At 41.7% G+C, this 25092-nt stretch overlaps 1 protein-coding gene across 3 annotated transcripts in view; it reads left to right on the forward strand.

Moving 5' to 3' along the window:
* SLC25A13 (solute carrier family 25 member 13) overlaps positions 1-25092 on the forward strand; it is a 179720-nt gene that overhangs the window by 119857 nt on the left and 34771 nt on the right. For all 3 annotated transcript variants that reach the window (XM_032483972.1, XM_032483973.1, XM_032483974.1), the window contains 2 exons: positions 5416-5468; positions 6815-6895. In XM_032483972.1, the coding sequence (XP_032339863.1) occupies positions 5416-5468; positions 6815-6895 (134 nt within the window). The remainder of the gene's footprint in view (positions 1-5415; positions 5469-6814; positions 6896-25092) is intronic.

Here is a 25092-nt window from a genome sequence, read left to right on the forward strand (position 1 = left end):
AATGGTGTCTGGCTCTTTGTATACATTTACTCATGTCATTATCATAGTGAACCACTGAGTCATAATTAGCATCCTTGGTTTACTAATGAGGAACTTAGAGTTCAAAGAGTAACGTCCCCAGGATCAGTCAGCACAAAAGTGGTGCCGACCTAGGATGGCAGCCCAGCTCTGTCTACCTCCCAGGCTCGTGCTCCAAGCCATTCATATTGCTGCCAAGCCACTGGAAACAAATAGCTTTAATTAAGCCAGCATTATTAATGAGTTTCCTTCATAGTCCCTTCTGACTCAGAGATTCCAGAATCATATTTCTAACAAGTTTTTAAATAAAGAGTAGCTTAGTGGGCCTCTGATCAGCACACTGCTGTCAGGACCTCTTGGGGGTACTATGTGAGGCCTCGGGTGCAGATTCCTGTTGCGGGCGCAGTCCCCACACCTCCAGCCCAGCTCTTTCTCCCTGGGTTGCACAAGGGACGGGAATCAGAGGGGATGGTGTGATTTATATCTCAACTCCATGAAATCTGAAGACAAAATGCTATATTAATATTGTACTCTGTAAATCTTTTCTCGCATTAGCAGCCTTCTGGTAAAGTTTGCCAAGGAAGCATTGCCATATGTGCTGATGGAGCTGAACTTAAAATGAGAAGATTAGAAAACTAACCACACTAATAAATTTCATTTGAGTCAGTTGGAAAACAGACTGCTGTTTTGACAAGTTAGAAACAACACACACATCCATTCTGTTTCTAATGGTTGAAATGAATTTCCAGAATCCAACAGAAACATCTTACATTAGAAGCCTAATTTTTCTGCTGAGTTAACCAGATGTCAAACATAGATGTGCTTTAAACTTCAGGGTGATCGCCTTGAAGTACCTTAACCAGACTGGCTGTTTTAGGCATCACTGAGCCCCGTTACCCCTTCTCCCTCTGCAGTCTGGAAAGCAGGAGGTTTACTGAAATTCTTACCTCTGTGACTGTCATTGTCCTGCAGATCAGGACCCCTGCCAAAGGGCATTTACCCAGGACTGATCCTGTCGGGGCTCTGCTGTTGTACTCCACAGCCATCTCCCTCTGCTGCCTGGTTAGCTGGGGTCGTCATCACCACAAGAATGATCCTTACCCAGCAGCTCCCTGAGCACCAGCATCTTGCCTGGGTCTTAGTGATAGATTTGTAGTTCGGTATTATTCTCACTGGGTTGAAGTTACTCATTTAATGTAGTAAAACTCTGGGCCTTAGATTACATTACTTTAACCTCCTAATGACTCTCCCTGACCTGGGTCTCTGCCCTTACCATCTGTCCTTCACCTGCCTCCAGAACTTTTTACTTGAACTTTTCTTGAACTTTTCTCTCTAAAAGCCACCCTGTGTGTCTACAGAATTTTTCCCAAGCCCTCAGTGCGGCCTGGGGGAGAAGCAGCACAGTGCACCAGGTGGGGGTGCCTCTCAGAGCCAGACTGCCTGAGTTGAACCCCACTGCCCCACCTAACAGCAGAGCGACCTTGCGCAGGCTCTTAGAAGTTGGCCTCAGTTTCTTCATCTGTCGTTGGGGATAAAGTAACGTGCGCCAAGTCTATTGACTGGTCTAGATTAAATGTGTTCATTCACACAGAGCAGTGCCTGCCGTGCAGCGCGTGCCCCCAGGTACTGGCTGCCAAGTCGTTATCACCACCGAGGTCTGTGATCTAACCGCAGCCTCCGGTGATCTCGCCTCAACCCTGAACCCGCCGTGAACTTGAGATTTGGGTGCCTTTTCACATTTTACTCCCTCTGTATGGGCCACTCTTGCCCTCTTTTCTACTCATGTCTCTCTCTCTCCACTGAACCTCCGCTTATCCTTAAAGGTTCAAGTCAAGTATCTTCTTTGATGCCTGTCGCCGTCCTGCAGGCAGAGTAACTGGTTCTCTCCACTGTGTTCCCGTGGTGCTTTGACGGCCCGGGGCTGCGATACTCGGGCTCTTGGTTTTTAGGTGGGGTGTCACCTTTCTGGCACACAGACACACCGAGGGCTCCTCCTTCTTCTAAACTGAGAGTGTCTCCAGGGGACGGTACAGATCTTACTGTGTTCATTCCCAGTTGCTTCCAGTACCAGGCACAGAAAGCATTTGGTAAATGTTTGCTGAACAAATAAATATTTGCTGCCCTATATTTAGTCTTAAATACAGGGTTTTCTCTATTGTTTTGTTTTGGTTTTTGCTATTCACAGTGCATTACTAAATTTATAGTGAGAAAGACAAATCTTGAGAGCTTAAAAGGCTGGCTGAAGTGATTGTATCTAACGTTATAGTCATTTGGCTCTGTGGGCTGTTTTTTTATTAGTCATTTAAAAGACTGTCATGGGGTAGTTAAAGAGACAAGAGATCATCATTTAAATCACGGTGCTATCAACTCATCCATGCTTTTGGCCTACAATTTAATGATGAGAAAAATACATCTAGCAAGTAAATATTTAACTAAATATTTTGGTTCTTGACCTGAATGCAGGGAGTAGAATGGGAATTATAAATGTTAAGATGTAGTTTAAATAGCTTATCTCTGAGTTTTACTAGTAGAAATTAATGTGCTTTTGTAAGTGATAATAGAGCCTTTCTCCTCATATTATAGATATTATCTCATATGGTATAAGTAAAAGGTTAATAAGTGAGTATAGTTTAGGAGGAGGGAATTCTTACTTTGAATAAGAGCACTTGCTTTGCCCAGATGGTGCCACATTCACATTTTCTGTGCTGCTTCGGCTCATTTAGATTAAAAAGAGCATAGCCCTGCTCTAGCTAGGGAAAGCATCCGGCAACTTTTTGGTAAGAGTCCCCGTGAGAGAGAAGGAAAGCTGAGACTTCACAGGGATCCCAGGGCAGGAGTTTTCATGGGATCTGGCCTCAGTGGGACTTCAGACGGTCAAGGCTGCACCCCTGTATGCCTTTCGTGGGCTGTATGGTCCCTCTCCTTGGTGTCTCCATTCTGTTCACTACACATTCTCTCCTCTCTGCCAGTCTTACTCACGGTTTCTGCTTCCTTGTGGCGTTAGCACAGACGTGGCTTCAGCCGGCCACTTTGCCCACCCGACACGGCGTCTTCTTAGTTTGTGCCTTTGTGCTTACTGGCTCCTCACTCCCGAGCACTCTGTCGCTCTTCTGGGAAAAGGGTCCTGACTAGCTTGCTCCACTTTTGGTGCCAGCTCACAGGGCCCAGGTTGCTGAACTCACTGGCTGAACATCTTCTAGGTGTCTTCCCCTTGTCCTGTGGCCCTGGGGAAAGGCAGGATCAAAATAAGGCTGCCTAGAGAAGATGTTGCAAACTCAAAGGTTTATAGGATCCAGGCAGGTTGTGTAAGTGAACAAAGGAGGCTGGATGTGAGAGGCAGATACACGTGTGCATATTAGGCACAGGACAAAGTTGAATGTCATCTAAAAACATAGACTTTTAAGTAAGAGGGCAGAGGTTTGAATCCCAGTCTTACTACTTATCAAATGGATAATTTAGAACAAGTTACTTCATCTCTGTATGCCTCAGTTTCCACTCTGCAGTGTGGTTGTAAGGATTCAATGAGTTAGTAAAGTGCTTAAAATGATACTTGACATGTAATAAAATATTAGCTGTTTTTTTTAGAAAATTTTCATTAGCATCAGCATTTTTATCATTTAGTTTTATAAAGAAATGAGCTTTCTCTGGTTTTCCCTGAAACGTGAAGCTGTCTTGGTCTGTTTAGTTTCCCACTTTTGTAGAGCCACTGTTGTGAGAATACCAACAGAGCAAGAAAAATGACGAATGGTAACTGGCTGGTCCTCATTGCCATGTGCATTAGGGTGTGGTGGGGTCCTTGGTGAACTGATGCTTGGGTCCTGTCTAAAGGGCAGAGCCTCACCCAACTGGAGGTAGACTGCTGGGATGTCAGAAGGAAGCCTGGGCTGTCGGATCAGTCAGTCAGTTGATCTGTTGATCCCATCAGTCCATCCGTCTGTCTTTATATAGTAAGCTCAACTTGTGTTTGAAACCTTGTGCTACTCAATAAAACATGTCTACAGGCTGGATGCGCACAGCCCTCGAGCTAGTGACTTTTGGCCACAGGCTGCTCCTATAGAAGGACTGTGTGGGCAGGGTCAATCTCTCAGATGAGGCTGCAAGTGGACCTTTCTGTATCGCGAATTAGAAAAGTGTGCTTGCTGACGAAGGGTAACACCGTGAGTCCTTCCCACGGACAGCAGCATGGCAGGGGAACAATATATTCTGATCCTTGGTGTTAGCTTGCTGAGTGTTTCTAAGGGAAGGCATCTGCCTTTGATTTTATTTTCTTAAAACAGGTGAAAAAAAAATTATTTTTCCAGTTCCGATATGTAGGTCCACTATTGTAACCGCCTTTCCTGGAAGTGGCCCTTTCCTGTCTGAGGCCACACCCCCTCCCTGTGCTGTCTCCATCCCCACCACTCCTAATGCGTCCACAGCAGAGTTTTTCCCTCCCCACCCCCAACCTGTAGTCTCCATGGTCATCGTCTTCATCTCTGCCCAGAAGTTTGTGCTGAAAACTGAGCCATAACAGTCAGACCCAGTTTCCTTTCTCTCACAGTCTCCTCTGCGCGCGTGCGTGCGTGCACACAGGCACACCACACAACCTCCCCGGCCAACCATCGATATATCTTCTTTTCCACACAGCAGCCAGAGTAGTCTTTTGAAAATATGAATTAGCCCGTCAGTCTCCTCCTGATCGAAACCCTCTAATTACTGCTCACCTGACTTAGAATTTCTCCAGGTCTGGGGCGTGGCCATAGCAGCTGCTCCTCACCCCCCGCCCCCATGCCTCTCCCTGTGCCTGATTCATGCGAGGTGGCGCCCTGATGTTCCCTCTCATCCTTGAGCACGCCACGCATGTTCCCACTCAGCTTTCTTTGCCCAGTCTATCCCCTTCCCGGAATGCATGTTTCCCCAGTTGTCACTTTTTCGGGAAAGCCTCTCCCCTCCTTCCGTCTGAGACCCGTCAGAGCTAGAACCTTGTTTGTCTTGTGCTGGTCACCGAGTCACAGTTAAGTGTATGAATGGCTGAACTGTGGGCAGCTGAGGCGGGGAGAGACGAGATGTGAGACGTCCTGGGAAAAAAGTATAGATGTGCTATATCCACTTATTTAAGAGTCAGGAGGGAAAAGAGCAAATTGGTGGAATAATGAGATTTCCTGTATCACTGGTACTGTTGATTTACCCAACGTGCAAACGATCCAGAATGTGAGAGGGAATTTACTTAGGCCTGATGTGGCTCTTAGAAGTTAGCACCTAAGCATTCCAGTCCGAGTATTCTCATTAAAGGTAAGAGCAGAAAATTGCAGCAAAGTTTGCCCCAGTTTTTATATGGTGATCCCCTCTTTGGAGCTGTTGGTGTGTTTAGTTAATGCTAATTTATTTAATATGCTTCTACTCTTTGTTGTTTTTTAGGTCTGTTGCCGCAGTTATTGGGAGTCGCCCCAGAGAAGGCCATAAAACTCACAGTAAGTCTTTTGAGTTGATGCTTCTGATGAAGGAGTTTGCACATACTCGGGAGTCTAGTGGAGATTCTTGTGGGAAACAGCAGGTCTGTGTTCCATCAGAGGTGCTAACTAACTTGAACACGGGGCACTCACCACACACAGCTTTTTTTTATTCTCCATGTACCACTGAACATCCGAAAATGTGATAATAGAGTTGAACAAGGTTTTTGGCGGCTGCCACCGCCATTGTCCTCACCATTGTGGTAAGAGTGGCAGCAGCAGCAGCAGCAGCAGCAGCAGCAGCAGCAGCAGCAGCAGCTAAACTTCCTTCCATACCTACCGTATCGGGTGGTCCCAGGTGTTGTCTATTTCTGCTTGAATCTCAAGCAAAGTGTGGCCCACAGTTTACAGATACAGAAAGTGAGGCCCACAGGGACGAAGGGTTTACCTGTGTTCACACGATTCACGAGTGGAGACGCTAGAATTCAAAACCAGATTTTTCTGGCTCCAAAGCACGTACTTGTTCCAGTACACGTGCTGTTTATGGGGTGTACTGTGCACATTCGCCAGAGCGGCATGTTGAGGGGGCTGGGTTCTAGCTGAAGTGGGTCCTCCATCAGCCTGGCTCCTGTCTGGCAGGTGGTAGGTATTCAGTATACATTTGTGGAATAGATAAGTACTGTGTTTCATCACTAAGGTCATAAAGTCCCAGAAAGTTAAACTCTACTTTTGGATTGGACTGTGTAGCACTGGTGCCTGAAATTCTTCTTTTACCGTCTTATGTGACCTCGGGACAGCTAATCTTCTCTGGCTTATATCTTCCAAAAACATAGGATTGGTTTTTAAAATTGCTTGTGGTACATACCATTTTGGGAACATTATACTTAATTCATTAATTAATGCTCGTGATGTTCTTTAAGAATCCTTGAGAAATATTTTAGGTCCTGAATTTCTCCTCAGCCACATTTGTCTTGGTGATGATGGTATCTTAGATTAAAGCTTGTTAGAAGAGTTGAAAGTGATTTTTAATCAAATCCTATAAAACAGTTTTTAAGTTATAAAATGTTTTTATTTTGTCTCTTTTGTTAATGTCTCTCTTTTATGCTGTTGTAACTTTAGGAATTTTAGGCTCATAGGCCCTCTCAATTTTTTTCTCCCTGAAGCGTCAGGAATATATATCTATATGTTTTATCTTTAAAAACTACACATATGCTATTAAAAGCAAACTCTTAAGATCCTTAATTTGGTTTATGGCTACTCCAATGCACTGATAGGAAAAAAATAACATATTTACAGTTGTATATTTATGTGTGTTTAGTGGCTTCCTTCATATTTTTCATCAGCTTCTATAAATGTTTTTCTCCAAGGTGAATGATTTTGTGAGGGATAAATTTATGCGCAAAGACGGCTCAGTCCCACTTGCCGCGGAGATTCTTGCTGGAGGCTGTGTAAGTACCTTTTTGGACCTCTCTGTTGAAAAGACTTGTTTCACATGCGTATCACAACTGTGCTAAACAGGTGCAGACTAAGGCTTCTGTTCAACCACAGATCCCGGACAAAGGCAGAGTCTGCTAGGGCTCCTCGGCTTTTCCTAGACAGGCGAACCACTCCTGAGGTGGAAGGGTAAACTTGGTCTCTGATCCTACTGCCTGTTAAGTCATGCCTGCTAAGTCCGCCCTTGCTTGCGGTGGGTTCTGCAGTGCACGTCATCGGTGGCAGAAGCGTTTGGCCTTTGAATGATATTCACTAACCTTTTCTAGAGTTAACTTTTAGTACATTCTTTCCTCGTGGCACCCTCTGCTGGGTCAGGTGCTAAAATCTGTAGTTTGAAATCAGCAGCCATAGCTTTCTGCTTTGCTTTGCCTCACAAATGCCAGCAGCTCGTCCAGTTCCCAGTGCTTCTGGGCGAAGGATGAGGGGGCTGGCTACCTGGCCGGTCGCGCTCTGCATTGTCAGAAACGCTTGGAATGAGTATGTCTTTATATGGATGAACAACCTGCATCTTGTTATTAAGTTCAGCAGAACATCATGTCTTGTTTTATTTCATGTACAGGTTTTTCGTGTGACTGTAAATACCTTAAGTAAATTAAACTCTTATACAAAGACTGGTGCTATTTAAAGATAAGATTGGTTAAATAAACGGTCTTTGATCACTAGGGCAATAAATATTGGTGTATTTTCCATCTAAACCTGTGTTTGTTTTACACGAAAGATGAGGTCACTTTTTTTTTTTAATTCGCTAGTTCTGTGCAGGAAATGATATTCATAAAATAATCTTTTCTTGAAAATCAGTGTTTAGAAGTTGGTACAACACCTGAGAATACTGAAGCTTTGTGTGGGAAGAGCTTATTGTCCTCACATTGAATGGGGCTTCCCTGTATGTAGCAGGAGCCACAAAGTCCTAGCTTCTGGTAGTTCTTAAGAGACGGACAGAATTTGGCTACGGCCTGACTTTCTGTTTGATCACTGACCTGGCAGAGACAGCCAGGTAAGATCCCCTTGTCCTGTAACTTTAGGAGCATTCAGGATGAAAAAAGGGAACCTTTAGTGTCCTTAGTAAAAAGGGCACACAATAATAATCAAAAAGAATATTAGGAGTTATAGAAATGGCTCTTGCCGGTAGGTACCCTTCCTTTAAAATAGCTATAGTTCCCAGTTGAGTGACTGGATTCTCTGTCATAGGCATGACTGTGGGCTGTGTCTGGTCCGTCCTTCAGGTGGTTACAGGGGGCCCTGGTGAGCAGGGCATTTCAGTAGGTCAGATGGGTTTGTGTTTGTGTTTTTTTTTTTTTTTAAGTCACGTTTTAAACTTGCTGAAAAGACATGATTATATGTCTCTGCAAGAATTTAAAATGGAAAATTAACAATGTGCTACCACTCAAGATTTTGGCAATAATCTTGAGGTTTATTTTCTTTTTCATGAAAGCAATTTTGCCCGCACACGGGCCTGGGTGCCAAGGAGATTGGTCGTGGCACGTATCGTCTGCCGTAGGTGGTCTTGTTTTCCCGTATGTGGTCGCCCATTTCAAACACAAAGCGCAGACTGGCATCAGGCGTGGTGCCTGGTTATTGTAAAGTGGTGCAGCCCTTCTTCAAACCTGATCTAAACACAGGCTTAAAATTGGAGCCACTGGGGCTTTACAGCTACTTAAAATATCTGTGCAATGAGGTTTGCTATCCTTCATCTCAAAGGTGGGGAGACAGTGGTCCTCAGTGTTTCAAGTCTCGTGTTTTGACTCCCCGGGCCCTCCCACCCCCGTCATAGCTTTAAGAAGTAAGAGTTTATTTTTCAGGTAAGCAATCCTGTAGGTGGCAAACAGTCCAGGCCCTTCAGATTTCTGAGGAGCGAGATGGCTGGTTCCATTTTCAGTGTGTGTTTTGAAAGCAGCGGTAGCATCTCTTCTTTGCAGGCTCTCATAGCGTTGTCCCCGTCACTGGAGCCTGTCACATACCCCCTTAGACAGTCCTTGTGGGGCCACGGCCTCGCTGTCCAAATGTGGCCACAGAGGGTTTTGAAGGTGGCGTCACATGGTCGGTTCCCCTTCTTAGTTCACCCAAGCACTGCCTGGCCTTGCCTTTTTTTTTTTTTTTAATATTTCTTTTTATTTATTATTGTTTTTTTTTTTTTTTTTTTTGGTGAGGGGTTGGGGGAGGTAATTAGGTTTGTTTATTTTTAGAAGAGGTACTGGGGATTGAACCCAGGACCTCGTGCATGCTAAGCATGTGCTCTACACTTGAGCTATACTCTCCCCCACCCCTCGCCTTGCCTTTTAAGTCCCAGGGAGCTCACCTTGCTTCATTATTACTCAGAGTTAGTACACATGACTGACTTTTGCACTTTTAGCCAAAATTGCTCATTTCTTTGAAGGTGGCTTTTTTGGTTTATTTGTTTTATAATCTGTTTTCTACAAAAACAATGAAAAGATGTAAGGCAGTCTTTGTCCCCACACCTTTGTAGTGCTTAGTTAAACTAATGGTCTGTTTTTGTTATTTTTTTTTTTTTTTTTAGAAAAACAACAAAAATGATAGTAAATTTGAAGGAAAATGCTGGAAGAAAAAGAATGAATTTAATTTCATTCATTTATTTTTAATATAATAAAATCTGTAACAGTACATTGAAAAATACTCTTCTGTTTCATTGATGTATGTGAACAGATGAAAATAACTTGAAACTTGCTTTTGCACTAGTATAGAGCACTGTTAAAAGTTTGACTTCAGCTTTCTGAGCATTTTTGTAGATCCACACTTAACAGTACTAATGTATTCAGCACAGTTCAAGGCTAAATTAGATGTCAAGTTTGGGCGTCTAAGTCTGAAGGGTTCCTTGTGGTTTGTGTTTTCTGCATAAGCTGGTTTTCTACTTCCTAAATTAGACTAGAAGTTGTAGGAGTTTTCACAGAGCCCCTGGAGCCTCAGATGTTCCTTGCACAAGATGCACGTATACCTTTTGGATTTTCCATCCTTTCTTTCCTTTCGTGGGTCAGGAGCTCAGCCCTTCAGTGATACGTGACTCGGGGTGGTCACTGTCCATGACAGTGGAGGTGCTCAGTACATGGGACAGAGGAGAGAGGGACATGTCACCACTACCCATTTCCAGTTAGGTGCCCAGTGACTTTAAAACCTGACAGTGTCCAAGTACGTTGTTGTTATTGCTGTGTTGCTGCTGCTTAAGAAAAAACAACCTGTAATGCCATGTGGTCTATACGTTACAGTCGTTAATTAAACAAAGTAGGTGTGGATAGACTGTGTTCTGTGCGTCTGGTGGAATAGAGGGTGGAAATCCTGATCTTGAGGGATCTTGAGTTTTTGATCCTTTGATTTTGGGGTTGTGGGGTCAGGAAATACAAATGGTGCCATCAGTAGTTTCAGGGAAGATACAAATATGGTGATTAGTTTATTTAGCATGAAAATCTATGTTGAAATGAAAACAAATGAAATAATATTCACTGGAAAAAATGTCAGAGTATAAACCTCTGTCTTGTAAAGCTCATCTTTAGTAAAAAGTTATTTATATACCAATAAAAATTAATAGTATTCTGTAATAATTTTTGGAAAGACAAGCGATCGTGCTTTTTGATCAGTAGTCTCTTGATAATGGGTCCACAGTATTTTTCTGTCGAGACACATACATGCACATTTATGTGTGTGTGTATATGTGTAAATATATCTAATGCTTACGGGAGTTTATATTCATTTTAAATGGGTAAAGTAGTTGATGTGCCCACATCACTGGTTCTGGAAGGGATGTGAAAATATCACCATTGGGAAAAACATGGCATGGAGAGCAGCTGCTCTCCTCTGCAAGTAAGTATGACTCTAATGTTGTGACCTCTATTCCCATTATTTAGTGACGCCACATACATGATACGTTTATGCCTGATTGTACAGCTGTGTATCAGATAACATTTTTAAGGCACATTTTTATAACTCATCTTTTTTTCATCATGTTTAATTGCAGTCATTTTTTGTGACTTTGACAAAGACCCAGATGACCGAGTGTCTACCACTTACCTTGAGATGTGAAACTTGACAAATTCAGCTGGAGGCCCTCGTGTACTTGTCCCAGTAGCTCTTTCCTCCCTCATCTCCCAAAAGATAAACCTCTCCTAAAATTGATATTTTTCATTCTCATGCTTACACTTTTTGTTACATCTGAGTAAATCCCTAAGCAAGATAAATGTTTGCTTTTAGATGCTTCATTCTGATCCAGTGCTGCAGAAATAGAGAACTGATGCCTTCACATTTTTTCTTACTAGTGTAACTCACGTGCTTTGCTTGTTTGAAAAAAAAAGTAGTCAATGGGAATATTATTGTCACATGCTATAATGTGTGGCAGGCATACAATGAATATGTCTTCTAGATGTGTGGATTAATAGGGTTTTATATAAATGTAGTAGAGATGGTATATTTATTTAACCAAGTTTTAGGCAACTCGGGGTTTCTTCCGTAAAGTCATTTCTTCAGTCCTACCATTTAAACTCATGTCGAATACTGAGTAAACCTAAAATTGTAACCTCCACACTGCCAACACACAGGCTCCCTGCCTGCCTTACTGTGCTCCCCACCCCTCCCTGCTTGCTGACTGGAATGACTTCGGTGCTTCTCTGTCACTGAGGATGAGAGGTGTTCTGGTTCTCTACTGTAAAACAAGTCATCCTAAACCTTACTGGCTTCAAACAGCAATTTTTTATTATTATTCTCTCTCACAGTTCTGTGGGCTGAGTAGGTTCAGGTGGGCACACTCTCTTGTGATCTCCATGTGGTTACAGGGAGACAGCGGCTGGGGTGGGAGTCATCTGAAGGCCCCACTGGGATGGATGTCCAGGATGGCCTACACTTGAGGCTGGCAGTGATGCTCGCTGTTGCCTGGGAGCAGTTGGGGCTGTTGTCCAGAGCCGGTTTCTCTGTGTACCTTGAGTTTTTCAAACCTTGGCAGCTTGATTCCAAGAGAAAGCATCCCAAAAGGAGACATTCTAAAAGTCCTGGGCAGAAACTGCAAAACTTCGCATGACCTAACCTTCAGTAGCATTTCTGCTGCATTCTGTTGGTCAAACAAGCCACTTACGCAAACCCAGATTCAAGAGGAGAGAAATGAGACTCTACCTTTCAGTGAGAATAATAGCAAAGAATCTGGAGGCTTCAGTAAGCAGTGTTGCAGGACAGGAACAACCTTATTGCCCTCCACTTACGATTTCATAGTTAATCACGTCTTCTTCAAGGACCTGTTGCTGATTCTGGAACCCATTGCTGCTCCAGATTGCTCTTGACTGCAGCAGGCAGAAACTCACTAAAATAGCAATAACACAATGGAAGTTTACCTTCGGGTGTACATGAAATGGAATCAAAGGCTCTTGAGGATTGAGGCCGCACGGGGCACTGGCTACTTTCTCTGTTTTCTCCTCTTGGCCTTCTTGGTCTCTCTCACAGTGATTTTGCATCTCTTTGCATATTTTCTTTAAAGAGTTCATTTTTGTTAAGAGTAGTTTTAGATTTGAGAAATTGAGAGAGAGGTTTCTCATAGGCCCTCTACCCCCACGTATGCATGGCCTTCCCCATTATCAACATCCCCACCAGAGTGGTACATGTTACAATCGATGAACCTGCATTGACACATTACAGTCACTCGAAGTCCATAGTTTACCTTTGAATTCATTCGTGGTGTCTGTGGGTTTGGACAAATGGATAATGACATAAACCCATCAGTATCACACAGAGTATTTTTATTGCCCTAAAACCCCTATGTGCTCTGCCTTTTCATCTCTCCCTCCCTGCCCCCCATCCAGTATTGATCTTTTTACTGTCTCCTTAGTTTTGCCTTTTCCACAATGTCTTAGGGTTAGACTCAAGCAGTATTGTAGTCTTTCCAGATTGACTCCTTTCACTTAGTAATACGCATGTAAGGTTCCTCCATATCTTTTCATGGCTTGATAGCTCACTTTTTTTTTAAATTTGCATTCTTTTTATCGAAGTATAATCAGCTTATGTTAATTTCTGGTATACAGATATGCTGTATCAGTCATACATAAATATACATATATTTGTTTCCATATTCTTTTCCATTATAGGTTACTACAAGATGTTGAATATAGTTCCCTGTGCTATACAGTAGAAACTTGTTGTTTATCTATTTTATATATGGTAGTTAGTATCTGCAAATCTTGAACTCCCAGTTGATCCCTTCCCACCCCTCTTTGCTTCCTGGTAACCATAAGTTTGTTCTCTCTGTCTCTGTGTCTCTGTTTATGAGTCTGTTTCTGTTTTGTAAATAAGTTCATTTGTGTCTTTTTTTTTTTTTTTTTTAGTTTCATATATTATTTTTTTTGATTGCTCACTTCTTTTTAGCACTCATAATATCCCTTTGTCTGGATGTACCACAGTTTATCTGTTCACCTACTAAGATTTGGCAATTGTAAATAAAACTACTGCAAACATCCTTGTTCAGGTTTTTGTTGAAAACGTAAGTTTTCAACGCCTTTGGGTAAATACCAAGAATCTTACAGTAAGAGTATATTTAATTTTGTAAGAAGCCTCCAAGCATCTTCCAGAGTGGCTGTACTGTTTTGCATTCGTACCTAACAACTAATGAGAGTTCCTCTTGCTCCACTTCCTCGCCAGTTTTTGTGTTGTCAGTGTTCTGTGCATCTTTTTACTTGGCTGGTCCATCTCTTCCTTTCCTCATGGTGGTGACTTCCTCAAGAATTCCCGTGGTGTTTTAGTTGACCATCTGGCGTCTCACCCTACAGTATGACTTTCAACTGCTTTTCATTCTCAGCCCCAACTAATTGTTCAATTTTATTTTGTTTTGTTTTTCATTTAATTTTTGAGGGAGGAAATGTGATTGGCAAGCCTTTGCTTTGTGTGCCGGGCCATAGCGCAGCAGTCATGACCCACCCAGATATTAATAACTTTGCCTAACAAGTCCATTTGTTTCAACCACCTATTAATGTGTACAGACCCTTCTTGTAGCATTTTGGTTTTAGCTTGAATACTTTAAGTATCCTGTGAATAGTTGTGTCATAAAATATACCCACAGCTGTATTCCCTGTGATTGAGCTTGAAATCACTTGAGATTTCAAACCCAGTCTTATCAAACCAGCGAGAAAATGTCCTCATGTAGTGAACTCATGTGTTCTGGCAGCCAGAGCTGGTGAGTCAGGGCCTGAAGTGGATTTAAGCCCTACTTTTGTGATCTTTCTCTTCCTAGGGTTTTCTGTGGAGATTTGGCCTCACATACGGTGTAGTTTTCTCGGCAGAGTTTTTGTTCCTCTGCAAGTCTCTGTGCACATCTCCTACTTACAAGTATAGAATGACATAAGGCTCAGCCATTCAGTGGAATTTCTGTGAGGTTGCTGCCTTACAACATGTCAAGTAGCCAAGATTTATTAGGCGTTATAATGATGCTATGGGAATAAGGTAATTATTTTTTAATGCTAACATTGTTATAATTAATTTGTAGTTTAATGAAAATCTGATGGTGAGTTATATTGTGTCCAAATTTTATTGTTATTATTTAGAGTATCTGGGAGATTTTTCTGCATACCCTCAAAAATGTACGACCGTATTGTACATTTGTTTTTTATTTTTCAGTGGTAATTTATGATTTAGTAGATGACTTCCAACAAGATTGTTATGAGTAAAATCTTCCTTGTTTCATAAGCTCTGTATTGTTTATCATACTTTGCATTCATTTCTGTATTTTTACAAACAAAAATTTTACCAAACCTACATGTTTTAGTCAAGATCATGTCACATTTTCTGTCTTCCAGCGTATGTAATAATTGTAATTTTTAATTTCAAAAAAATAACCATATTAAAGCTAAGATCGAAAACAAAAGCAAGAGAAACTGCCCATAATTCTTCAATTCTCACGTCATATGTTTCCTTCATCCGTACTTATTTTTATCCCTGACTTCCAACTCTGTTGACTCTGAGACTTAAGAGACTGTGTCAGGTATTATGTATGACCTATTGGATTTGTCAGATGTGGCCCCGCTCTTTGAGCTCTTTATGACTTTGTGCTGACAGCTAATTGTATCCTGAGGACCTTGGATAAATGTTGACTGAACGGAAACATCTATAAATGCTGAGGACAGGACCGCTGTCTCTCTGTTATGCCTCTGTGTCTAGCACTGTGTCTGACATATGGGAGAGGCCTAAAAATATTTACTGAATGAATAAATGCTTGACTAGAAGGTGCTGATGATAAGAACAGTAAATGTAAAGTACTCATTTGATACACTGTGTTGCTGTTAACTTAGTTACAGATAGACAGAGAAGACACAGCAACTCTAGGGACTGGAGCAAGGTGTAGGAATTGATGGACCTTAGGGAATAGCTGTAACATGCCTACATATGTTCGTACCCAGGGTGTTTCCCAAGTAAGGTTTTCCGTGATCACTCAGTAAAGGAACCAACCTTTAAAAAACTCCCATTTATTTTATTTGGCTTTGTTTCTAAGGATGGCAAATAAATGAATGCACAAATATATGCAGACCCTTAAGAACAGGATGAAGATAAACAACGTGAGGCACTTGGTGTAACTTATTCATTATTGCTTATGTTCTGAGTAGAAAAAAAATTATCAAATGGTTAACATGTGAAATTATCATGTCAGAATCAGGAAGGAATCATATAAAAGAGTGGCTTTTAAAAATAGAGACTAACAACAATGGGCTGCCACTGAGTACCTATTAGAATGCCTACCATCTGGAAAACTGACAGCATCACGTGCTGCTGAGGATGTGGAGCAACGGGAACTCTCATTCGTTGCTGCTGGGAGTGCAAAATGGTACAGCTGCTTCCCAAAGCCAGTTTGGAGGTTTCTTACAAAACTAAACATGCTCTCACAGTAAGTTTCAGAAATTGCACTCCTTGGTATTTACCCAAAGGAGTTGAAAATGTAATTGTTTTCAACAAAAACCTGCACGAGGATGTTTACAACAGTTTTATTTGTAACTGCCAAAACTTGAAAGAAACCAAGATGCCGATTAGTAAAGTAGGTGAACAGTTAAATAAACTGATACGTCCAGACAAAGGAATGTTATGAGTGCTAAAATGACGCGAGCTATCTAGCCATGAAAAGACTAGAGGAACCTTCAATGCATATTACTGAGTGCAAAAAGCCAATCTAGAAAGGCTGTGTACCATATGGTTCCAACTATAGGACATTCTGAAAAAGGCGAAACTATGGAGACGGGGAAAGGATCAGTGTTTGCCAGGAGTCGGGGTTAGTGGGGAGGGATGAACAGACAGAGCACAGGATTTTTAGGGCAGGTAAAATACTCTGTATGGTATTATGATCATGGTTATTTGGCATACATTTGTCCAAACCCATAGAATGTACAGCACCAAGAGTGAACCTTAATGAAACTTTGGGTGATGATGAAAATAATTTTGCTCCATCGCAATTTGTCCAAAAAGTCCTCTGGGGATGGGACCGCGGCACTGGGCTGCAGTAAGAATTCTGTGACCTGCCTGTTTCTGTTGAAAGCTTTTTCTCCAGACTTTGACTTGGACTTAGAGCAAAAATAAAAGAGAGATCTGATGGCAGTAGAGTTTATAACAATGGCCCACCTGGCTAAGGGCTGCCGTTAGTGGCTCAGAAATGTCATCTTATTAGCTGAAAGTCCATCTCGTGATAGACACTGAGCCAGACAGATGTCTGTCTTCTGTTTTCCTCCCTTCTCCTTCTTTGGGAAGGTCTCAGAGTGGTTCAACTCAACACAGTTCAAACGTTGGACCCTCCTCCTGGTTTTCTAATAAATAGAGGAGGAGTTTGTTATGATATGAATATGAAGAAAGATTGGGTCGCAGCTTTCATACGGTTAAGATACTTTAGACGTTGAAGGTCTGTAAGTCATTAAACGACTCGGATTGTAGTAGTCAAAATAGACACGGGTAACAGGCGGGGGCCAGCACGAACATACTTGACAGGTCTATAACTTAATTGCTTTTTAATGTCCGTCAAACAGATTCCACTTTAGTTTCTTGGCCAGGCTTCTATAGGCCTGTTAAAACCCTGTGAAGTTGAAAATTTGAAACTTAATATTTGTAAGATGTGTAAACAGTGTGCCCTTTTTCTGCTTTACTGTGTAGTTAAGAAATTAAGAATAGGAAATTTCTATTTGGTATCTGTCTCAAAAACAGTTGAGTGCTGAGACTCTATTTTCCAAGTTCTTAATAGTCTACTCACAGATTTTTTTTTACTTAAGAGCTTAATTTACACATCGAATCAAAGGAGAAAATCCTATATTGCTTTACGTTTAGAGGTGTGTATTTAATCAGACGGTTTAACTAGGCGTGTTGGTTTGCTGGGGCTGCCATGACAAAATGCCACAGCCTGCGTGGCTTAAACGACAGAAATTTATTTTCTCACACTTATGGTGCTGGAAGTCCAAGATCAAGGTGTCTGCAGGTTTGGTTTTCTTCTGAAGCCTCTTTCCTTTGCTTGCCGGTGGCCATCTTCTCCCTGTGTCCTCACCTGGTCCCCCCCTCAGTCTGTGTTTTGTCTTTATCCTAACTTCTTCTTTTAAGGACACTAATATTGAATTAAGCCCCCCCCCCCGACCTCACTTTACGTTAATTACCTCTTTAAAGGCCTGTCTCCAAGTACAGCCACCCTTGAAGTAAAGGGCTAGGTCTTCACCATAGTCATTTTGGAAGAACAAGATTCAGCTCATACACTAGGGGTTCTTTAAAGGTTCTTTATAGGTTAAAATAAAGGTTCTTTCCTCAACTGCAATAAGGACTCAAAGTCTTGGTTACAGCGCAGTGGTGACCTCTTGCGAGGGCACTGGGTCCGACAGTTCCCTTCAAAGCTGGGTGGGGTGAGCAGCATCTCGGCCTCAGACCCCCTCACATTTGCCAGCTTCTCTGTGAGGCTGTTGAGTGCTTGTTGTTCGTGCTTGTGAACAGCAGCTGAGTGCTGCTGGGCACTGTGTTTAAATTTAATTCACCCACTATTACTTGCTGAATATCTATTTTGTGCATGTGATCTTTGTATACAATGAATGAATATATACCTGCACTACATACAAATTCTTTTCATGTCTCCATTTAACATTGAGTTATTCAGACAGTGAAAGGAAAACAGCTTAGATTTCTTCAGAAATCTTTGTTTTCCAGTTGATTCATTTGTCAAATACCGTATTGAGTATTCATTTTATATATAAAATAAATCAGACATTTACAAGTGTAGACCTTTTTTGTAGTTACAGTTTTATTTATATCCAAATAATGTATTTGGGTTTTAGTTTTTAAAAAGTCACATTCCATAACTTCATATTAATCTATTTTTGAGACATGTAAGCACACATTTTAGAATGTCAGTGTGCAATTTAGATATTCTTAGCACATGTCATTTGTGAAAAGCACTTTAAATCTAAGTACATTCAATTGAGCATAATTAAAATATCAAGATACATATTCTTCGTATACATTTTGCCACTTAATTTTTTAAGTAGCTCTAAGTGTCTACCATGTGAATTCAAATTAAAGAGAGGTGATTATATTACAGTTATATTAAATGCTTTTAGTTTAAAATATAGCAGGAATTACACTATGTTAAAAAAAAAAACATGTTTTCTGTGGACAGCAGATTGATGACAGATTTTTTTTTAATGCAAGATTTAATATTCTCTGCATATGCTCAAGACTGTGGCCCAAAATGATGGAGATGGGGTGAAGGATGGCCATAAGAAAGCATGCTTTTTCATCTTGTGAGTTCTTTTGGTTCGACTCCCCAGGTCCCGGGAAAGACTGTTCATGTTAACTGTCTTGGTTAGTAAAGGATTGGAAAAAGTCTTGTTTTGTCATAACAGGTGAAAGAAAATGGATTATGGGGAAACGTGAACTGGGGCTCCTGAACTGATCCCTTAGGTAATGTATTTAGGCTGCTGCCATTTCCTGTGGTTGTAACTGTGAGCAGACAGCCTTGGCAAGTCATTTTTAAGGCATATGTAATTGTAAAACCTCCTTATTCAGAATTATTGGATCTAAGTACGTTAAGATCATTTTAGTGAAGATCACTGTTCTTGGAGTACTTAGAGAAATTGGGCAGTACATTAATATTCTGGATTATGTTGTCTTTCTAAATATTTGATTTCTTAACATTCTGTTTTTAAAAAATATATATCACTTCCCGCAATAAAATTAACTATGCAAAGAAGTATTAACAATGAAGTAAATCACTATACAACACGACAAAAGGAAATTGAGGGACAAAAGTGGGAGAAAGAGAAGAAACCAAGCTTATAGGAGCACCTGGGCACTGAGCAAAAGCTGGGAAAGAAGCCATATTTCTTCTTTGCAGACTATCTATTCCAGCCCATTTCAGAGAGGGAGTGTTAGAAGGAAAAACCTGTATTTTACTTCAGGCCACGAGGACTGTATCATGTGAAAAATTAGAGTATTTGGAGAGAATGATGCTTTGTGTTGATACAGTACTATTCACTTGACAAGCTTGGTGCCTGGGCTTCACGCTGACAGAGCTGTAACTCCCACAGTCCTGCTTTGCTTTCTGGTTGCTCTCAGCTCTCCTGGATGCAAAGCTGAATTTATGAAGATCATGGACTTTAGACAGGAGTCACACAGCTTAAACTGTCATGTGGAGACGTGAACTTTGATTTGTGCTGCTAGCGAGACGAGGTGTTCAGCATCCACTAGAGATAGCTTTAAAAGTTCAAAAAATTAGAAGTTGATCTTAAACATTAAGGGTGATTGTGTTACCCTTCCCTTCTAACAGTTGTCTTACCTGCTCAGAGGGACGGACATCTTCGGCAGTGGGGAGCCTTCTGTGCTGCATACACCCAGTCTAGCCTCTCTCTTGGTCCATTTTGTGACCATTTGTACATTGCATTTCCAGAGTGGTCTGCCAGCCACTGTTGGGGGCAGCCCACACCTGAATGGAACAGAGACCAGTCCCACCAACATTGTGTGATGAACTGTGCTGGTTACCTCTCTGACCATTGTCATTTTTACCAGCTTCTGGAACAGGATGTGATGATTAATCATTTCTCAGTAACAAAATTTCAAAATTCAAATACCCACAATTTGTTGAATGTTAGCTTGAATTTAAGTAAAATTAGATGAATTTAAATTAAATTTAAACCATCTGGTTATGTTGAGCTCTACTACATCACCTACCACCTACTTAGGTGAGTTTTTTGGGGTTTTTTGTCCTTTTTTACCTGATACAGTTACTTCCTGCCAATCCTCAGTATAACTGTGCTTTCCTTAAAAAGAAATTTTAACTTGCAGGTTTCTAGGGAAAGAAAAATTTGAAAACTCCTTTGTACTGGTTTTGAAGGAGTCTGCTAACTAAATTCACCTAAACAGAGTGTGGTCATATGTTTATTCACGGTAGTCAGGACCATCGACCGAACTCTGTGGTGTGCTGGGGACTCGGATTGGCGCTTTCCATACATGTTTTCATTCGCTCCTCACATCATCCTATGAGTAACGGCTAGAATGTGTGCTCCATGAGGGTGAGGGTCTCTGTCAGTTTTGTTCACTCCTATACACCTGCTATAAAGTTGGCACATTGAGAGTACGAAGAGCTTCAATGTCAATGTGCCCATTTTACAGATGAAGTCAGCTTGCTGAGTGTAGGTTAAGAAGTTTACCAGAGCCTGGGCTGTCAGGCGCGGTGCCATTCTGACTGACTCCCAGTGTACCCCATTTCTCGTCCGGCTGCTCCATGTCAGGCACTGTGTTAGCTGCTGGCATGCGCTACTTTGTGCGTTTCTCACAGTGAGCCTGTGCGACGCTGTCATCTCTGTGGTATCAATAAGAAATCTAAGTCTTAGAAAGTTTGAAGAACTTGGCTGAGGTCACATACAAGGAGATGATAAAGCCTAAGTTAAAATCCAGGTCCGTCAGACTCAGTTGCTCCTATCCTGAGCCACTGTGTTATATTTAGATAAAACCAACACCAGTGTACTTATTTTGTAAGCCCATTTGAATAAAATTGAAAATAAGTCACTAGTTATACATTTCTGAGTCTGAAATATTCCTCAAGGATTCACATTTGGCATGATAGAGGGGTTTTACCTCCTGTTGGCTTCCTCATGATTTATTGACTAATCTACAAAGAAAAATTTGATGCATTTGATGAAAATCAGTTGTACTTTACATGAGGAAAAAGCTCTCACCCATATTTCTTGATGTACTTTCGTGTCTCTGAAGCATTTACATATCTGGATCTTTTCATTTATCTAGTCTTGACTAATTTTAACAATACTGACACCATAAAATGTGTTAACGTGGCCCAGGATTCCCCCCCTGACATTTTGTTCCGAATATTCCTGTCTTCAAACATCTTCAGGAAACCTGGTGGAGATTTTATTGTGGAGGATTGCTTTAAATGTTAAGTTAGTTTATGGAAAAATCGACACCTTTATAACATTGTTACATTCATTTATTTAAAAAATTGCATTTTTACATTTGCGTTTTAAGTTGTTTTACAGGCAAATTGACATCCTTATAAAATTGAGTTTCCCAGTTTAGGAACGATATTTATTTCTCTAGTTTTCAAATCCTTTATGCCCATTTTATAAAAAGTATTTTTCTTCATTTCAGTCCTATACATTTCATGTTAGGTTATTTCTTGCTAATGCCACTTGTTAAAAAAAAATGCTGTGTCAGTTTTTTTTGGTGTAGCAGTTCCATGTTTCTCCTCTGAAGATAAACAATGTTTTCGATTGTCAGGTTTCTGTTTTTAAATAATGCTGCAAAATTTTTTGTCACAGTAATGCTAATACTCAATACAAATATAAGTAGGGGAAAGAATATTCTCGTTCAGTACCTGGTAACAGCCTGGGTAAGAATCCACATGGCGCCGAACTGCATCACTTCCCACCTGCAGCCCTGTGCGATGGGGCAGCTCTCAGAGAGAACTGCTGTGGAGCCGCCCGGGGCTCTGGGTTTCCCGGGGTTGGAGTTGGGGTTGGGGGTGCAGAGAAACGGCCCTGAGCCCAGAGAAACAGCCCTGGAGTTGGGGTTGGGGGTTTAAGCATTGGCTGCCTGTTGCATCTTCCAGTCTGTTTTGAGTTCAGGGACGGAATGCATGAGTAGTTGCACTGGTCATTAGCTACTTCAGTCTTGTCTTGTGTTGCAGATTGGACTACTTTTGCCATAACTTCTCCTGGAACCCCAGAATGTAACCTTACTGTTGCTTCTGATGGCCCTTTTGTTGTTGACTGGGCTTATGCCTCAAAACTTTAGTCCTGTCTCCTCATGCCAAATCCTGATCCACTTGATTCTGTTTTCTTCATCTTTGAAGCAAATAATAAGGACAACTAGTAATTGTGAGTTTTTGCTCTGAAACAGAATCATCCTGCAGCTCTATATATAGTGTCATTAAAAGCCGATCTGCAGGCTTCACAAAACTACCCTCCTCTCCTCCTCCTCAGCTCAGAACTTGTGCTGCTTTGCTTAAGCGTAATCATCCCCAGTTCTGCTGCTTTTCACTGTCCCCTAGTTCTTTTCTCCTTCATTCCCTAAATAAATTTTCCTTCTACCTCACTTGCCTCTATCAATGACTGTCGTTCTCTCTCTTTCCCTTCCCTTGAAAAATGTAGGTTACAGGAACTCTTAATTCCTTGGCACCCCGTCTCCAATCACAGATCGCCCGTGTGCTGGACGTTGCCCACCGTGTCAGCAGCCATCCACTGCTGGCCGTCTCCCCTTGGGAAGCCCCTTTCCGACTTCTGTGCCGGAATCACTGTGCACTGCGATGTAGAGCAGAGGCTTCTCGTCACTTCTTAGGCCTCTGCTGTAGGTGTTTAATCTTCCTCCCACCCCATTATATGCTCCCACCTTCAGTTAGCACATATGTGAGGTAACACCCTCATCTGTGTCTCCGTCCTTACCTCCCCACTTGCCCTTGTACTGCCTTCTCGATGTGTCATCTCTGTAGGTCCCTTTGTTCCCCCTGGTACATAGATGAAGAAACTTGGGTCTCTCTTGGCCCCTTCTCACTGTTTTTGTCCTGCATTCAGCATCCAAGCCCTGTTGAGCTCTCTTGCATCCCTTACTCTGTTGCATCCACCCACTGCCTATCTCATTACCAATGGAAGTGTTCTAATTGTGGCCTTTTTTTCTCTCTCACCTAGTCAGCTAAAACCCCAAATGTTTCCCTTGTGTCAGGCTTCTCCCTCCTCCCTCCTCTCTGCCTCCCAGTCATCTCTCTGAGACATCGATACCAGTCACAGTGCTCTCCGGCTCGTAAACTTTACTGACCAGCTCTCCTCCCACTGCAGGTGCACACCAGCACGCCGTCTCCAGAAGTCAGTCCCATCCCCGAGAGTGGCATTGTAGGCCTTCCAGGATTTGGCCCAGGTCATCCCCTTTCATGCCCTTTCCCAACCTGTCAAAAGCAAACAGCCCGTTTTACATCTTCATGTTTATTCTCTTGCAACTCATTTTAGTTACATTTCCAATTATGGTTTTCTCCTTTCTATAGCATCCTGCTGCTTTTCTGTTTAGAGGAGACCTTTCGATATTTCTTTTAGCATAGATTTAGTATTACTGAATTCTTCAAGTTTTCACTTGTTTGTGAAATTCTTTCTCTCTCCTTCTGCTCTAAAGGATGGTCTTGCAGGATAGAGTATCTTAGGTTGCAGCTTTTTCTCATTCAGAACTTTGAATCTATCTTGCCACTCCCTTCTGGCCTACAGTGTTTGTGTTGAGAAATCACCTGAAAGTCTTATGGGGGTTCCCTTGTAACTCACTCTTTGTTTTTCTCATGCTGCTTTTAGAATCATTTCTTTATCTTTAACTTTGACCATCTTAATTATAATATGTCTTGGTGTGGGTCTGTTTGGGTTCTTGTTGAGGACCCTCTGTGCTTCCTGCATTTGGATATCTGATTCCTTTTATAGGTTTAGGAAGTTTTCAGTCATAATTTCTTCAAATACCTTTTCAATCCCCTTTGCTCTTCTCCTTCTGGGACCCCTATTATGCCTAGGTTGACATGCTTTGTATTATCCCATAGATCCCTTATATTGCTTTCATTGGTTTTTACTTGCTTTTCTGTCTGCTGTTCTGATTGGGTAACTTCTGTTGTCCTGTCTTCTAAGTCACTTATTCGTTCCTCTGCATTGTCTTGTCTGCTTCTGACTGCCTTTATCTCGACTTTTATCTCAGCCATTAAGTTTTCTATTTTTAATTGGCTCCTCTTTATAGTTTCTATTTCCTTCTTAAAGTATTCTGTCTCTGTTCATAGTCTCTCTTATTTCCTTCAGTGCTTTTATCACCCCCTCTTTGAAATCATGGTCTAGTGGACTGTCGAGGTCTATTTCATTGAAGTATTTTCAGGGGACTTCTCTTGTTCTTTTAATTAGGAGTAGTTCCTCTGCTTCTTCATTTTACTTCTCTCTCTCCAGCACTATGGATTATGGAGTATCAGTTATCTACTGTGGTGTTGAAGGGCTAGTTTTTTTTGTTTGTTTTTTAAAGAGGATGCCTTCCTGTGTAGACTGTGCGCCTCTAACGACTTTTTTGCGAGGTCTGTTTTTAGTGTGGATTGTTGCCACATCTTCCTTCTGTGTGTGTTGGCCGTTATCCCTTGTGCTTCAATTAAAAAACGAAAAAGAAACAAAGGGGAAAAAAGCGAACAGCCCAGTGATTCTTCCGTGTTACTGTGCTAAGTTGTGGAAATAAATGCTCAGGCTCAGGCATCCAGCAGGTCTAGCTTTGAATCCAGGCTCCACCTTCCTAGTGGTGTGACCTCAGGAAAGTCACATAACCTCCTTTCAACCTTGGTTTGCTCACTTATAAAACCAGAGTGATATTATTATCTACCTCATGAGGTTTATGAGGACCAAAAGACAGTTCTTACAAAGCTCTTAGCCCAGTGCCTGGTACCTAGTAAGTGCTCACTAAATGCCATGGGATGATAATGTTGATCTCATCATAATTATCAGCCTTACTAAAATTTCATTAGATAGGTGTACTGAGTCTGTTTACCGTCTGAGTGTGCAGGCTCTCGTCACAGTGTTATCCTCTGCCTGGATCACCTGAATCCTAACTGCACTGCAGTCACCGGTTAGTGTGTTATCTTTCAGTGTGCCTTACCACCTCTCCAGATAATCCAAGCCAGTGGAAACCTTTCCCTCCTTTGAGCTGCCATGATAGTGTGTCTGGA

Source organism: Camelus ferus, chromosome 7, assembly GCF_009834535.1.
Source record: "Camelus ferus isolate YT-003-E chromosome 7, BCGSAC_Cfer_1.0, whole genome shotgun sequence".
NCBI lineage: Eukaryota > Metazoa > Chordata > Mammalia > Artiodactyla > Camelidae > Camelus > Camelus ferus.